Source organism: Neomonachus schauinslandi, chromosome 9 (assembly GCF_002201575.2).
Source record: "Neomonachus schauinslandi chromosome 9, ASM220157v2, whole genome shotgun sequence".
In the NCBI taxonomy this organism is placed as follows: Eukaryota; Metazoa; Chordata; class Mammalia; order Carnivora; family Phocidae; genus Neomonachus; species Neomonachus schauinslandi.
The window spans coordinates 91,361,846-91,378,406 of record NC_058411.1 but is presented as its reverse complement, the minus strand read 5'-3'; the positions used below and the strand labels follow the sequence as shown (position 1 = coordinate 91,378,406).

At 39.0% G+C, this 16,561-nt stretch overlaps 1 protein-coding gene across 1 annotated transcript in view; it reads right to left on the bottom strand.

Annotated features, from left to right (window-relative positions):
- SCG3 (secretogranin III) overlaps window positions 1–9,362 on the bottom strand; it is a 32,723-nt gene extending 23,361 nt beyond the window's left edge. Inside the window, exons 1-7 of the mRNA XM_021693911.1 lie at window positions 9,329–9,362; window positions 8,192–8,335; window positions 7,453–7,505; window positions 6,902–6,947; window positions 6,593–6,808; window positions 2,108–2,250; window positions 936–1,085 (exon numbers count right to left, since the gene is read on the bottom strand). Coding sequence (XP_021549586.1) covers window positions 936–1,085; window positions 2,108–2,250; window positions 6,593–6,808; window positions 6,902–6,947; window positions 7,453–7,505; window positions 8,192–8,282 — 699 coding nt within the window. The 5' untranslated portion in view covers window positions 8,283–8,335; window positions 9,329–9,362. The remainder of the gene's footprint in view (window positions 1–935; window positions 1,086–2,107; window positions 2,251–6,592; window positions 6,809–6,901; window positions 6,948–7,452; window positions 7,506–8,191; window positions 8,336–9,328) is intronic.
- Window positions 9,363–16,561: the final 7,199 nt, after the last annotated feature.

Sequence of the window (16,561 nt, the reverse complement as noted above, 5' to 3'; positions counted from 1 at the left end):
AGATCTTTAAAATCTGTTTAAAAAAAATGAAAGCTGGTGGAGATGGGAAGTAGGGAGACCAAAGGGGAGCTGTTATGCTATCTTGGAAAAGAAAAATCCAGACCCAGTTTCTGTTTTCTAGCCTCTCCTAAAACAGAACAATAGGCCTATACACTCTTTTTCCTTGTATTTGGGATACAATGTTGGAGGGGTGAGGAGCCATGGGGTCTGGATGCTCTGGTGGAGAAAACAGCTCCATCTAGAGTTTTAAAGGGAATTCAGAGGGGAGAAAAATTTTAGTAGCTTGGCGGATGCCAAAGAAAAGATGAAGAGGCACAGAGTCCAGGAAGGGGAAGGAAGGATGAATGACTAGTAAAGGATGGTTCCAGGCCTCTGAACCAATGAGAAGAGGAAAGAGCAGGTGGAAGAGCTCAGGATATAAGAGAGAGGCAGTATCAGGCGACGAGCTCTGGGGAACACAGGCTGGTGTGGCAGAGGATCAAATCAACCCGAGTTTCTTTTTTTGGGTTCTGGAGGCAGATGATGACATTCTGTGAACAGAAGTTATATACTGAAAGAGCTGTGAAATATTTGGTTCCAGTCCACTGACATTATACAAGCAGTTGTATGTGGAATGGTTATAACATTTCCACCTAACATTATGGGTTAATTTACTGTGAAGTTTAAGATGTAACCTTTACTGTGTAATATAATATAACCTGTATCTTCATTTTCAACATAGAGTTGGCTTATATCTTTTAACTTACTGGTATTTTGTGAGGATATATTCTAAGTGGGTTAAACGTGTTACATACTCCAAATCTTCTTTGGAACCAAGATATTAATTATATACAGATTGCATTAATTATATACAAATACAAGTAGACACAGACACATACCCATGCACATGCATATACACACACCCATAACATGCATATGAATTCACACATACATACCACTTTCTCTGGTATTTTTCCAGCCTGACTCTCAGTCATGCTTGTCGGTTTATTGGGTTCCTCCTCATAAGTGTTGGCTTCCTTTGAGATCAATTTTTGTAAAACCTCTGCTACTTCATCTTCTAGTGTGTGCGCCTGGCTTTCTGTGATCTGTTATAAGGAGTGAAAACATATATAACTGGTATTCTCATACTTGTGATTAAAAAATTTAGACTAAACTCTGTAGTTGAATACATTTTTAAGAAGATGAGAGAATCTTTTGGTCCCTCTTTCTAGATAACCCTTTTTTATACCTCTATTATTTGCTGGCCATTCTAGTGTCTGCCCCACAATTCCTGGGAAAAAGTACTTTTGGGCTGTACAGGTAATCAGGCCTGTCTTTTGGAATCCATGGAACACTTATTTTGAGAAATATCTTGAGGGTTATTTCTCTCTTTTTTAAAAGATTTTATTTATTTATTTGAGAGAGAGAGAAAGAGAGAGAGAGCACGAGCAGGGGGGAGAGAGAGAAGCGGGCTCCCTGCCAAGTGGGGAACCTGACGTGAGGCTCAATCCCGGGAAATTGGGATCATGACCTGAGCCCAAGGCAGACACTCAACCAACTGAGCCACCCAGGTGCCCCTAAAGGGTTATTTCTCAAGCCTCCGCTGCAGGTCATGGCCAGGAAACCTCTGAAACAGGCAAATTTAGCTCTCTACTAAAGCCTGACAGGGCTGTACAAGGGCTGGGAGCCAGGCTGAGGGATGATCCAATTAAATCGCTTACAGTTTCCCAAATGTTGTATGTCTTTGCTCCTGTTATTCTCTTCTCACACCGCACGTATTTTTACTGCTGCTTGTTAAATCCTAACCATCCTTTTAAGCTGACTTCAAACACCTTCTCTGAAGCTCTTCCTTATTGCCCAACTGTACATAACCCATCCTCTGGCATGCTGAACTGCTTTTACGGTTTTGATGCAGCTTGCATTGTGGGCATGTGTATATTTGTGTAGTTCCTTTGGTAGACTGTAAGTTCCTATAAGAATGTTGTCTTATTTGTCCTCAAAACCTACAGTGCCTAATATAAACTAGAGGTATTATAAACATTTGGCTACAACTTGGATCATGTGGCTTGGATTCTTAGCAAATTCCAAACTGTACTAAGAAATGGGTTCATTCTCATGCAGGACTTACGAGGCCAAGATTCAGCAGTTTAGAAACAATCTTATCAAATACTCCTCTGTCATTTTCCTCATAAATCCTGGTAGCAATTTTTTGGACGATGTCTTCAGCAGTTAAAGGAGTTCCATCTAGTTGATGAAGGCCATCTGGATCATCTAGACAGAGTAATCACAGTTCCACATCATAGTTATCAGAGGTCATGTGTCATATTTATAATCTGTACCTTGCTCATCTACACTCAGATATGTTTGGAATGCATTTATGGTGTTGCTTGGTCCACATAAGCCCTTGGTTTGAAATAAAATTTTACTTTAAAGGTGAGATGCTAAGATGGTAATGGAAATTCTGAAAGCTTCTTATGTGATTGTAAGAGAAAGGAAGATCTGAAGACAACACAAAAGGCCTCTCCATTTTTTATTCTCACTAATAATACAAACAAGGTTGTATTTTAAAATTTACCAGTGGGCCATATTTATGTAATATGCCATATTGTCCAAAACATAATTTGATATTCCATTTCCATACAAGGAGTAGACTCATAATATCTGCACGTGTATTTCTTCTGCTGGCAAATTCGTGGGCTAAGAGTGGGGAACCTGCCTCACACCCAGAATCAGAGAAGGTGTACTGAAGATTTTATGATTTATCTGGAATAAATACTTACTTCTAACTGAACGTGTGTCAGAACTCCTTTACGGAAGACAGCTTAATGTGATAAGCCCCTTTCTCTAGAGAGTAGGGAACTTATTTTATATGTCTGAAATTTAAACTTTTAAAACAAGGCAACAGATTTGTACAAAGCAATATGTAAATCTATGTAAATCTCTGCAGAGATGCTTGCAAATATGTGTCCTTGGCTTTCCTGGGAATACATTTGGCAGCACTACTTTAGAGTAAAGCAAGAACCCATCAGGAAGGAAAGGCACAGTAGGGTTGTTGACAAAGAAGCATTGCACCATGTCCAAGACAACTCTCAGGAATCAGCTGGTCTTTTCTAACCTACACCACATCAAGCAATATATTAATATGTGCAAATTTACAAGGCAGATTGGAAAGATCAGAATTTTAGCCCATGTTGTCTCTTGTTATCTATAAATCCTTAGACCACTGTAAAGGGAGATAATAGGATTATCTGTTTCATGGGATTATTATGAAGCTCAGATGGAATAAGATGTAAATGCATGTTTTAAGTTGTAAATTACTATATGAAAGCTAGTGTGCAGTATTATATGAAAACTAAAAAATTATTATTTATAGTGGATTTGTACCAACTGCGATTATCTTCTAGAGAAAATGGAAATTGAGTCTCTGGTCAAATTCTGCCTAAATAATTCTGATCATATTTACTCAAAGAAAGAAGAGCCTAGTATTTCTATTTTTATTCTGTCCTTTTCTTCCGTGACTTTGAGGATTCAAACAAGAAATTTCTCTCACAACCTTTCTTCCAGAATCTATACAGCTGAAGATACATGCTGCCTTAGGCAGAACATTTTCTTGTTGTTTGAAAAGAAGCTTAGGAAACTGAATAGGGTGATTATACATGGAGGACTAGAAGCTTCCTGATAATATATTATTGCTGAGCTGTTGACCAATCCATTAGCTATGAGCCCTTTGAGCCCTGTGTATCAGAGTGACTAATAAACAGAAAAAACCCTAAGGAGAAAAAAAAACCCCATAAAACCAGTTCTCCTCCTGACTGACTGAAAATTGGGTTCTTCATCCATTTTTTTTCAGGAGCAGAGACTCAACTGTTATTTAGGTCTGAGTCTTCCATTTGTGGTTTGCTAGACAGACTCTCGGGAATATGTGGAGCAGAAACTACCTAAGGTCTATGCAGAGGTGGAAAAATTTATTTCCCTTCCCGCTTAATCCCTCAGGATCTGAAGAAAAGGAAGAGTACTGGTTGCCTGCTCGTGCTGGAAAATAACTGAGATGACTGTTTTTCAGTTCATTTACTTCATAACAGGGAGAACATAAGCAATATCTGGAAGAAACAGCCTTTTTGTTCTGCTGCACTGCTGCATTCTCTTGAGCCAGGAGCTCAGGCCTCCCCTAGCAGACCTTTGCTAGATGGTTGATAGTTGACCACTTGGACATTGCTCTTTACCTTCTACTGATTTTCCCTGGCTTCTCTAAAACGGACAGAATTACTCAGTGACTTCTGTACTGCTCACGAAAGCGTATTTTACCCTCCTATATATACCCTCAGAGGGAAGCCAAACATGAGTTCAACATCCAAAACTTTTTTAAAGCAACTACAACATTGTAAGTGGATGTAAAAGGACCATCTTCCAAGTCACAATCTTCCCAGTTATTTTTTAAATCCTTGGCATCTATTTATGGCAACTGACATTCATTCGTCCAACACATTTTTTATTAAAGTCTTAATATGGGCCAGAACAGGAAACAGACTGATAAATAGTTTAGGTGTGATACCTAACTACACAGAGCTTATTGTCTAGTTCATAGTCTGACACATAGTAATTGTTCAATGAATATTTGTTTGGTGAATGCACACAGGAGCCCCAAAGCACTACTTCATAAAAGACACTTGGAAAAATCCTGAATCACATATACTGTAGAAAACACAGGAAAGGAGACCTGATGGGCCCTACAAGACCATCTGGAGGTTTCCTAAATGTGTAAAAGTACCCTGCAGAAGTTTTGCTCCCTCACTCTCCCTTCTAGGATGTAAGTCTGCCTGCCTCTGGGGTTCCAGTTAACTTGGTGGTCCCAAACCCACCTGGTTCCAGGATTTCCAAGGTATGAGAGGAGACCAGTAATTCACTCATAGACCATTCTCTCCAAAAGTCTTCTCTGTAGTCTCAAGTGGACTTGAAATGACTCCTAGGGTAAGCCTAGAGCCATCAGGGCTAGGACTTGATAGTTCTGAACCCATTTGGGATGGTAATAAAACATTGAACAATTTAAAAATAAGTTACTCAGGTTAGTGGTCAGATCACAAACAGATCTATGCCTCTACCTGCACATACAACCAGTTTGACCAAAAAAAAAAAAAAGTAGCCAAACAAACAGACTATTTTTAAAAATTTTATTAAATCAAATGGTCGGTTCAGTCAAAGTAGTTGAAATTGTTTTGTATGCAGCTATACCCAGTGCCTATCTATTTCTAGTCCAAATATTTTAGGTTAAAAAGTAGAATTCAAGAGAAACACATTTCTATGAGTAGTATACAATATGAAATGTTTCAAAATATAAACCATCTCCCCTACACCATTCATATACAACACACTTATTAATTTTCCTCAGGCTGTGATATCCAATGAAAGTCATATTTAATTGGTAGTTGTTTTCTGGCAGAGATAACCAGCCTAATTCTCTTGTGGCCACGGAGCAGAATAAGAACATTAAAGAAAATTTGTAGTCACTCTTAAGCAGTGGTCCTCAGCACAGAAAACACACTATCCTCCTCGATGCTCAGATATAATAGTTCATTTATTCCCTGGTGTATTATTTTATTTGCTCATTCATTCCTTTATCCATCTACTCATGCAGTGAATTCATAAGCATTCAGACACTGGGTGTACAATGTTTCTGTTCTAGTGAAGTTTTCAGGTTAGTTAAGGAGAAAGACATAAATCATAAGTAGTCACACTTAGGAATGTAAAATTACAAATTACATTAAGTGTCATGAATGAAAGGAACAGGTTTCTATCAGATCATGTGTGCTGGATGAACACAGGAATCTGTCCTTCCAGGACTATGGAAGCCACATTAAAGATTTGGGTTTTTATCCCAAGAGAAATAAGAATCTACTAATGGGTTTTATGCAAGAGTGACAAGTTCATACTTGTGTGTTGAAAAGATCACTCTGGCTGCTCTGAGTTGGAAAAGGGCAGAGTGGATGCTGGAAGATTCATTAGGAGATTTTGCTGTAGTTCAAGTGAGACATGATTAGAGTTTGGACAAGGATGGTGGTGATCGAGGATAGAGAAAAAAAACTATTTTATATACAGGTAATATATATATATATTTCAGAGAAGGAGAAGTGTGGGCTAGTGTTACAAGACATCAGGCTATAGATGGTAATTAAGAGTCATGGAAAGGTTAGAATGACCCACGGAGACGGATATGACTAGGAAAAGAATACTGAAAAGAAAGTAATGGATATTTCAGCTTTTGTGAGGAGTATTTTATTGATTTCATTACTTGAGAATTATGATAGTTTCTTTGTACTAATAGTTAAAAAAATTGGAATGTTAAAATGAATTCAATCACATAAAATATAGATGGCAGATTTAAATTGTTTTCAAAGCATCAGTAAAGGAATCTTAAAATGAGAAAATAAAATCTGGGCTTCTGTGAAGCTGAGCCCTCACAGAAATATTTGGGCTTTGTTTTAATTTTGGTCCTGACTAATAAAGGACTAAGAATATACAAAGGCTATTTTTAAAACATAGGACTTTCTCTTAACCCACAATGGGGAGACTCCAAGTTAGAGAAAATAGGAATCAAAAGTTCTTTTTCCTCATTTACCTTGAAATTTATGATTCAGTCCACTCTTAGTAGAATCATAATCATCAATCAGTCTTCGATTCTTGGTTGAATCAACATCTTCCACATTCAGTTTATTATCATGTGGGGAGCTTCTAATGGATTGTCTTTCTTTCTCAATTTTTTCCTTTTCTGTTATTGCCTTTAGCAGGTTCAAGTTATCAACAAAGGAATAATTGCTTTCACCTGGCTTGTTTTCTGGAAGAAAAGCCCCCAAGCCCAACACATCTATTTTAGTTAAGATTTTCATAACCTTTAAAAAAAAATTATATCAACATAATTTCTTTTTACCTGGAGGGTATGTTTTTTTAATCTTGTCTGCTTCTGCTTCAGCAATCTGGGAAGTAAATCGGAGGTAGACCTGGTTTTAAATCATTGCTCCACCACTTACCAAATATGACAGCTAAATGATTTAATCTCTGTGGGATTTAGTTTTCTTATTTGTAAAATATAGATAATAATTTCTATTTCAAAGCATTGCCATAAAGATTAAATGAGATAAAATAAAGGGCAGATGGTCTGCAAATATTAATTCCCTTCTCCTGTAATATTGGGGAAAGATAACTCTGATAAATTAAGCAGTCTTAAAATAGAGTGGATGTGATGTTGGGCTTACTGGGTTATTATATAGTCATTTCTATGTATTATACAGAATTCTATGTATATAACTGTTAAGACATACAATTTCCCAAACTGTGTTTTCCATCCTAATTTCTGTCAATTTATTTTTAAGCTCCTGAAGTTTGTGAATTCAAAATGGCTAAAATGTCACAGCATAATTACATTAAATATAATAACTAAAGTAAAATGAAATAGCATTTATAATTTTACTTTTGACCTACCTGTTCATTCAAAGGTCTTTCTGCACTTAATTCTCTATTATGTAGGGGTTTGTCTAGAATAACCAAACACAAATATAAATTTAATTATGCAGTGGAAAGACACAATGTGTCTCTTACTACATAAAATCTCCAAAAAAGAAAAACAAATATTAGGAGAAATTTTTTGGGGTGACTGTGAAACAAAAATATGTATTAACAAAGATAATCAAGATTATACAATAACAATGATTATCAACGTCGCTTTGCTTATTATCCTTGTGTACTTCCTGAGTTAATAGAATCACGCTTTTATTTTTCTGCCCAGAAATCTAACATTTAGTTCTAACACTTCTCTTACCAGCTGTTTCCAGCTAGATAGAGCATAATTTGGATTATGGAGTCCTGGCACATTAAAAGCTCTTTTATCATCTGCTGCACATATTAAGAATAAAATATCTGAGAAAGGTTGTAAGACAACTAGAAAAAAAATATGCCACTTTTTAAGGCGGAAAACCGCCCCCCTCGCCAGTTTCAAAATAAGATATTTCAAAACAACCCATGTTATTACTCTATCATTCAAAAAGTGTGGGGGGAAAAATCCTCTTCCTGTCTCTAAATCCGAACTGATTTCTCTATCAATAAGCACGGATACGACCTGATCAGAAAAGAGGCAAGGTGATTTACAGTTTACGGGATTCTGCCAAGCTTTACCTCTTCGTGGTGAAATAAAAGGGAGGTGGGAAGAAAAGTGCCCACGTACCTTGACTGCCTCCCGGCTTGGGGAAAGCTTGGATTGGGCTGCTTTGGAGCACCAACACCAGAATCCAAGTGCCGGTCCAAAGGAACCCCATTCTTCCACGCTTGGCTTCAGAAACAGCCCGGCGCCGGGCTCCCAGAGCTGTGGCTTTTGTTATGAATGAAAAGGAGGAGTAAAAACAGGAAGAGCCAGGAGGGCGGGTGAGGGGAGGGAGAGTGGCAGGGATCCAGCGGCCGGTGGAACTCCGCGCCGCTACCGGGTAAAGGGATTAGAAAGGCTCCGGGCGCTCGGAAGTCAGGTCTTCAGGTGGAGGAGAGCGCTGTCCGCCCCGTGGGTGCTGAAGTTCCTGTGACGCGAAGCCGGCCTCGGGTCGGCTAGGGCGTAGCCTTACTCTCTCTCCCTCCTTGAGAGGAAGTGAGGAAGGAAGCGCATGCTCCCTGAGAGTCAGAGGCGGGAAGGGATGGCGTCAGCGACTCCAATGCTACTCCAATCCCCCGAGAATGCAAGGGGGGAGGGGCGACTGGCAGGCTAGCGTATTTTCTGTGCCGCAGTCCTACGGGTGCTCCTGCGCTCAGGGTCACCTGGATTGCTATAAACGTGGACGTCACTGTCGTAACTTCCCAACCAAACGTTACCTCAAGGACCAAATGCCTTCCCTGCCCTTGCACCTGTTAAGGAGAGCTAGATAACCTTGTGTGAAGGTTTCTGTCTTGGGATAGTTCTGGGATATCTGCTCCAGAATCCCTTCTTTCCACTCCACCCCCTGTCCCCAAAAGGTAGATATAATTCTTACAGCCTTAGAAAAGTCCTGCCTTTGTGATTTGGGTTGACATATAAAACGTCCCTCGTCCCTCAGTGCTCTTATTTCTGTCTTAGCTCCATGCAGTCTTTTGAATTGGGAAATTCAAGGAACGTTCTTTCAAGTAGATTGCTGCTACACATTCTCACTCTCCTAGATACTGAAGCAGAACTAAAAAAATTATTACCTGTTCCCCCAAGCATGGATGTCCTCATCAGTCTGGGGTAAGTAAGCATCAAGGGCCAGTTTCATTGTAAAATTCCCCCTTCCCCACTAAGGGGAAAGCTCCCTCTTCATCACCACCAGCACCACAAAGCAAGCAAACAAACAAACAAACAAACCTGCATTCCGGTAAAATTCTTCCCCAGGATTCAATTATGCCTAAGGGCCTGGCTGGTCCAGAGGTCTTTGAAGAGAGGGGATAGTCACAAAAAGCATTTACATCATAACTAGGTCAGGAGGTGCTTCCTCTGTTCTGAGAATATTCCCCGAAGCCTAACATTATTGCATAAAAGGAGTTATCAAAGACTTTTAAATGATGAATACAAGCAACAGTAATGTGAACAGGATGCTGAGTAAGCTCTTTAGTTTCTGATTTTTAAACAGAGCTTGGAATCTTTCCTTTGGACTGTGGCATTCTGGGAACCAATCTGAATAATGACCAAATAGAAGGATTCAGCACAATCAGGCCTTTGATTTCTGCTCCCTTGCTTTTCAAGGAGCAAGTCAGTCACTCAAGTACCTAAAAACAAACAAACAAACAAGCTAACAAACAAATCTCCCTTGTTCTGAAGGTTTTTGAGTTTGGAAGTCACTCAGATACTTCCCTTAAGAACCTGAAGAGTACTCTCATTCTAACAGCTATTTCGAAACAAATAGTTGTTTCTTGGTAGTGATAACATAGCATTATTATCCCAGTATACTAGTATACTGCATTTAAAAAATCGGCACAATTTAAGATCCCAGCTGAGTGAAGGGTAAATTTCCTTAGGTTCCTCTTCTTTAAAACAGAGATGACGGGCTCTGTTTACCTCATAATGTTATTGTGGGGATCAAATGGTACATATTTTGATCAAGTCATTTTGATGCCAAGAATAATTTGACACAGCCTGAAAAAATAAGTCATGAAATGTTTTCAGCACTTAAGAAACATTACCGAATATTATGTGAAATAGCCATTTGCCAATACTGACACTCACTTACCTGATTCCTCTGTCTCACACTATTTTTAAAAATCATTTTGCCCTATTTTTTTAATTGAAATACAGTTGACACACAATGTAACATTAGTTTCAGGTGTACAACATAGTAATTTGACAACTCTATACATTATGCTATTCTCACCACAAGTGTAGTTACCATTTGTCACCATATAACACTATCACAATACCATTGATTATATTCCCTATGCTGTGCCTTTCAACCTAGTGACTTATTCATTTCATAACAAGAAGCCTGTACCTCCCATTCCCCTTCACCCATTCAGCCTCACTCTTTTATTTTACCTGTTTCTGACTCACCTCTCTGCTCCATATATGTTTGCGGTTGAGAGAGGCTCAGGATAGAATGAAGGTAAGGGATGGCTACTGAGCACATTGCATTGCTTGCCAAAAATTTTTTAAAAAGGTGTTTGACCTTCCTCTGCCATTTGGACTCCAAGTGACTATGTTAAATGGACACCGAATCTAAGAACATGTTATGTTTCTGATCAAATGAGCTGTGGAACACTGAGTAAACTGGAAGGCACGAATTAGTTTACATTCCTCAGTCTTATGGATGTTTCTGCTGGACACAGTGTAGGTCTGAATGGAGTGATCCTAAGTTTCATTTATTCATTTAGCAGATGTTTATCAAGCACTTGAAATGTAGCAGGTATTGAGATAATTGCTGGGTATACAAAGATAAAAAAGATGGCCACTGCTAGTCTTATAGCCTAATAAAGAGAAAGGACTGTGATTATAACAACAATAAATACAACTATTTACTGAGTAGTTTTCATGTCCTACACAGTGATCTCATTTAAATATAAGTGAACAAATAAACACAAAAGTGTGTTATGTTATGGGTCTTCTCTTTTATGTGCAGAGTTCACGTGGGGTGCAAATAATGGAATGAGTGGTCAGGCAAGGTTTCAAAGAGAAGATATCTTTTTTCTTAATAATAAAAAGATTAAAATATTTGATTATTGTGTATATGTACAATATAAACATTGACTAGTGTCAAAAATACATGTTGAGATTATAAGTGTCATTGACACAGATCAGATGATCATAAAATAGACAACATACAATGTACAGGTATTTTGTCAGTGCTTCTTGTATATAGGTGAACACACACATGGATTGATTGTCACGCTCTCATTCACTGGTGTAGAAGATGTCTTTTGAGCTGTGTCTTGAAGATAGAGATATTTAAATGATGTTTTTATTCATTATTGAAAAATCATTATATTAATTACTGCATCTTTTATGATAGGAAATTTCAAACAAAGCACAAAAGTAGAGAAAATACTGAAATTAACGCCCATGTGTTCATTACCCAACTTTATTAATTTTATTTTATTATGTTACATTAGTCACCATACATTACATCATTAGTTTTTGATGTAGTGTTCCATGATTCATTGTTTGCATATAACACCCAGTGCTCCATGCAATACGTGCCCTCGTTAATACCCATCACTGGGCTAACCCATCCCCTCACCCCCCTCCCTCTAGAACCCTCAGTTTGTTTCTCAGAGTCCATAGTCTCTCCTGGTTCGTCTCCCCCTCCAATTCTACCCCCTTCATTTTTCCCTTCCTACTATCTTCTTCTTTTTTTTTTTAACATATAATGTATTATTTGTTTCAGAGGTACAGATCTGTGATTCATCAGTCTTACACAATTCACAGTGCTCACCATAGCACATACCCTCTCCAATGTCCATCAACCAGCCCTCCCCATCCTTTCCACCCCCCCCATCACTCCAGCAACCCTCAGTTTGTTTCCTGAAATTAAGAGTCTCTTATGGTTTGTCTCCCTCTCTGGTTTCATCTTGTTTCATTTTTTCCTCCTTTCCCCTATGATCCTCTGTCTTGTTTCTCAAATTCCTCATATCAGTGAGATCATATGATACTTGTCTTTCTCTGATTCACTTATTTTGTTTAGCATAATACCCTCTAGTTCCATCCACGTCATTGCAAATGGCAAGATTTTGGGGCCTTTTTTATGGCTGCATAATATTCCATTGTATATATATACCACATCTTCTTTTTTTTTTTTTTAAGATTTTATTTATTTATTTGACAGCAAGAGAGGGAACACAAGCAGGGAGAGTGGGAGAGGGAGAAGCAGGCTTCCCACGGAGCAGGAAGCCCAATGTGGGGCTCAGTCCCAGAACCCTGGGATCATGACCTGAGCCAAAGGCAGACACTTAATGACCGAGCCACCCAGGTGCCACCCACATCTTCTTTATCCATTCATCTGTTGATGGACATCTTGGCTCTTTCCATAGTTTGGCTATTGTGGACATTGCTGCTATAAACTTTGGAGTGCACATACCCCTTCAGATCACTACAACATTACCCAACTTTAATGGTCATTAACTCATGACTACTCTTTTTATTTTATGTTCCCAAACACTTTGCACCCCCAGTGGATTATTCACCTGTAAAAATCCCAGGCTTCATATCATTTCATCCGTAATTATGTCAGTATGTTTACCTAAGAGATAAGGATTCTTTTTTTCCTAACATTACTGTAATATCTTTAGCATACATCATAATAATAATACTGCCTTAGTATCATCAAATAGCCAGTCAGAATTCAAACTTCCCCACTTGCCTTATAAGTATTTTGACAGTTGGTTTGCTTGGACCAAGATCTAAACAAGGCCATGTATTGCATTATGTTGGCATATGAGAGACACATATGAATATAAGATTGGAAAGATACATGCTGCAAGTTTTTCTTTGAGTTCCCCAGACAAGTTAGTTTCTTCCTTAGAATATTGTGTACACTTCCAATGTAGCATGTAGCCCATTGTGCTGCTTTTTGAACATGCTTCTTTTTCCTTATTTCAAAAATAATAAATATACATCAAAAGGAAATTATGAAAATACAGATAAGCAAAAAGGGGAAAAATCTGATAGAGATAACCACTGACTTTTGGTATATGTCCTTTTGGTGCATAGATTTTCCTAAGAAAATATTTTATATATATCTTTATAAAATTGTATTTCATACTATAATTATCTGCTTATGTAATTTATCCCACTCACTATTTATCCCACTAAACTATGAGATCCTCAAAGGAAAGGATCTTGTCTTATTTATTTTTCATTTCTCAGCCATCCTTACAGCATTTGGAAACCTATTGGCTTAAATAAATGAATAAAATGATGAGGATTACAAGTTCACCTTTGGTCTTCAAATGCTGAGACTTTGATGGTTGTTCCACACTGGAGGTTTAGAATGGCCTTATGGTGCCAGGAGCTGCCAGTTCCTGAAAGAGCTGTTATCCCCTCTATCAGTATGAATCTCCACTCAGCACTTTTTTTTACACAAAAGAGTAGTCTTGCCGAAGAGGTGTTCATGAAAGGCCTAAGAATAGCAAGGCAGAGCTGGCAAAGGCCCTCACAGCTACAGAATTATTGGAATGAATCTGTTGCAGTTAAAGAGACTGACACAGGATACCAGTAACTAGAGATAGCTGCTGGTATAGCTCAATGGAGAAGTAGATGTGAATCTGAAAATTCACTATCAGAGGAAAGTTGAAATAACCAAGGGTAATAGAAACAAGCAAATAAAAAGACTAAAACAATCAAGGAAAATGAAGGCATGGAAATGGAAAAAAAAAAAAGTATACAAAGAAAGTGGGCCCAAATGACAAGATCTTATAGGTCACCTACAGAGTGGAAAGTGCCAGAACTAAATCTGAGAGTGGGAAGGAGAAGGTAGCTGAATGGTAAACTATTCTTTTTGTTCACTTACCTTGGTTGTACCATGGTTGAACCAGATTGGGTCAATCACCAGCTCAAGGTGCCATGGGCGAAAGGTGTGAGATGCTATAATGGAGGGCTCCCTCCAGAACTACAAGGGCAGAGCAGTTTCCCAGAAAGAATCAGGGTATAAGACAAACACTACTCACTACATTGTGGAATATAGTATTTAATATGGATTAAACAGTATTGAGTGAAAAATATGAGGTTGCCTGTTAGTATGATTCCTATTATAAAAATTGTGCATAAGTGTGTTATGTGTGTGTGCACAGAGAATTATTTGAAAAGTTTATTTCCCATAATATTTACAATGGTTTCCAGGTAAGAGTTTTTTTCGTTGTTAATTAGGCAATTCTGAATTCCTTGAATTTCAACGTAAGTATGTATTGGTTTTATAATAAAAAAAAACCCAATGTAATCTATATAAGTAATAGATTACATACTATGTACTTCATGATGTTTCAGATAATTGTAATGAATTATTTTCTTCTGGGATATAAGAATAAATTGTGATAAGATCAGCTGAAAGAAAATTAAAATCTGGTGGGAGGGTTTTTTTGTTTTGTTTTTTTGTCTTCTTTGACAGTCTGCTACCACTTGTATGTCATTCTAAACAATTTCCACAGATTTCTACAGTGCATTGTCATTACTTATGTGTCTTTTTATTGTGTCCCCCACTTGGGAGAAGAGGTTGGTCAGCATTCATCTTTTTAACTCAGTGCCTGGAAAGAATATGGTAAAGAGGTCAATAAATGTTCGTTGAATAGAATTTTACCATCTTATGAATCTATCTATAGCAGCTCTCTTACATGAGACTTGGCACCTTTTTCTAAGCCACAAGTGTACCTCAAGTAGCCAAATTGCACCATTTCTCCCCATCAGCCCTGCTCGTCTCCTCTCTTTCCAGGGGCAAAACTGCTAGGTGGTCAAGGGCATGCTTGAGAGGGCTAAGGCTGCCCAAGGACTCCTCAGGTTAGTACACACCCTCTACCCTACCAGGCCCTGCAGCTAGCCTTTTGGGCACTGGGAATTAGGAATATTCTAGTTCTTCCTGTTCAATAGTGGAGGTATGGGGGTTGAGGGCAAGACAGATAAAGGGTACAAACGGGGATTCCTTTCTATAGAGTCCAGCTTTGCAGGATTTGCTAAAATACTGATGACATGGGTTCCCTTGCGGATCTTCACAAGGTATTAGCCATGCAAGGTGTGTTCAGCTTGCATGAGTCAAGGCCATTCTTGACTTTCTTAGCTAGTGTGGCAGTTAGGCTGGTCTTGAGTGAGCTACTCCAAATCCTTAGAAATGTTGAGTAGGGTCATCTAGGTTTCCCAGGAGGAGAGGGTATACATCAGAAACTTGCCCTCTAACTCCTGGAAGACATTCTTCCTGAGTTTGTGCAGAACAGCCGGTACATCAGAATCATCCTGCCGGGCCTCTGAGGTCAGGTAGAAGACAAGGTTGAGATGGGTACCCACTCACCCCCTTATGCATGTCCAGGAGGCTGTGCTGGGTGTGCATTAAGCACAGGATTATGGTACTAAAGGAGTCAGTGGCTCTGTCCTAGGTAATTGGGCTCCATAAAATCATCACCATCTGGGTCTCTTCTGACTATTCAGTGTGACAGAAATTAGGATCCCTCTCTCAGTAGGTGTGGTGGGCTTAAACATGAGTTGTTTCTGACCCACAGTTCCATGAGTGGAGATGATGGGCAAGTACCAAGAATCATGTCCTAAAGGAGGGCATGATTAGAGTTGTGATAAACAGTGTAAGTCAAGTCACCAAACTGAGGGATCCAGAAACAGGAATCAGAGCTTAGAGGGGCAGGGAAACTCAGAGAATTGATGAATCAGAGTACTAAGAAGGGGGCCAGTCTGGAAGAATTTCTGACATGGCCTATAGACACCGTAGCTTTTTATGCAGTTCTTTCTCTGGTTTGCCTGGTTGTGCCAGCTGAATTAAAGGAACTAAAATGGACTGGCCAGGGATGTGTGGAAGTGGGCACTAGTCTTAACCGTCACCATAGAACTCACGGCAGACCTTAGCTCTCCATTCTTCTTTATGAACAAGATGAGAGGGATCCACAGCGCAGAAGAATTCCCATTTTAAGTTCTCCTCTATAGATCCTAAGAGGGTCTAAATCTTCTAAATGTCAGGCTCTATGATGAAGTATATCCTTTACGTCCTTATCTGGGGCCTGGATGAGAAGATTCCAAGAGATGTCTCTGTAGGTCAGCCTAACTATGGACAGTAGAAGCAGCTTCTACCAAGTTGTATCAGCCTCTGTTTGACTGTGAGCTATCCAAGGGACTGAGGAATCAACGTCCAGACGCAGGTAGTCCACTCTCCAATGAATTAAAGAGACAGCTGGTTCTGTTTGTCCCTTGCCATGATTCATGCTGGGTTGCCCTAGAGGGGCTTCCTAAGACTTTCTCTAAGAAAAATGGTGGCCTAGAGACTGGTGGGACCTGGGCCCAGTGGAACTAGAGCATCACTTATAACTGGGTTCTCATATGTCTGGTAATGATGGGTTAGGACTCCTAGGTATGGCTGGGGGCTTCCTTGCAACATGTGGTTTAATCCATTTACCTGACTCATGC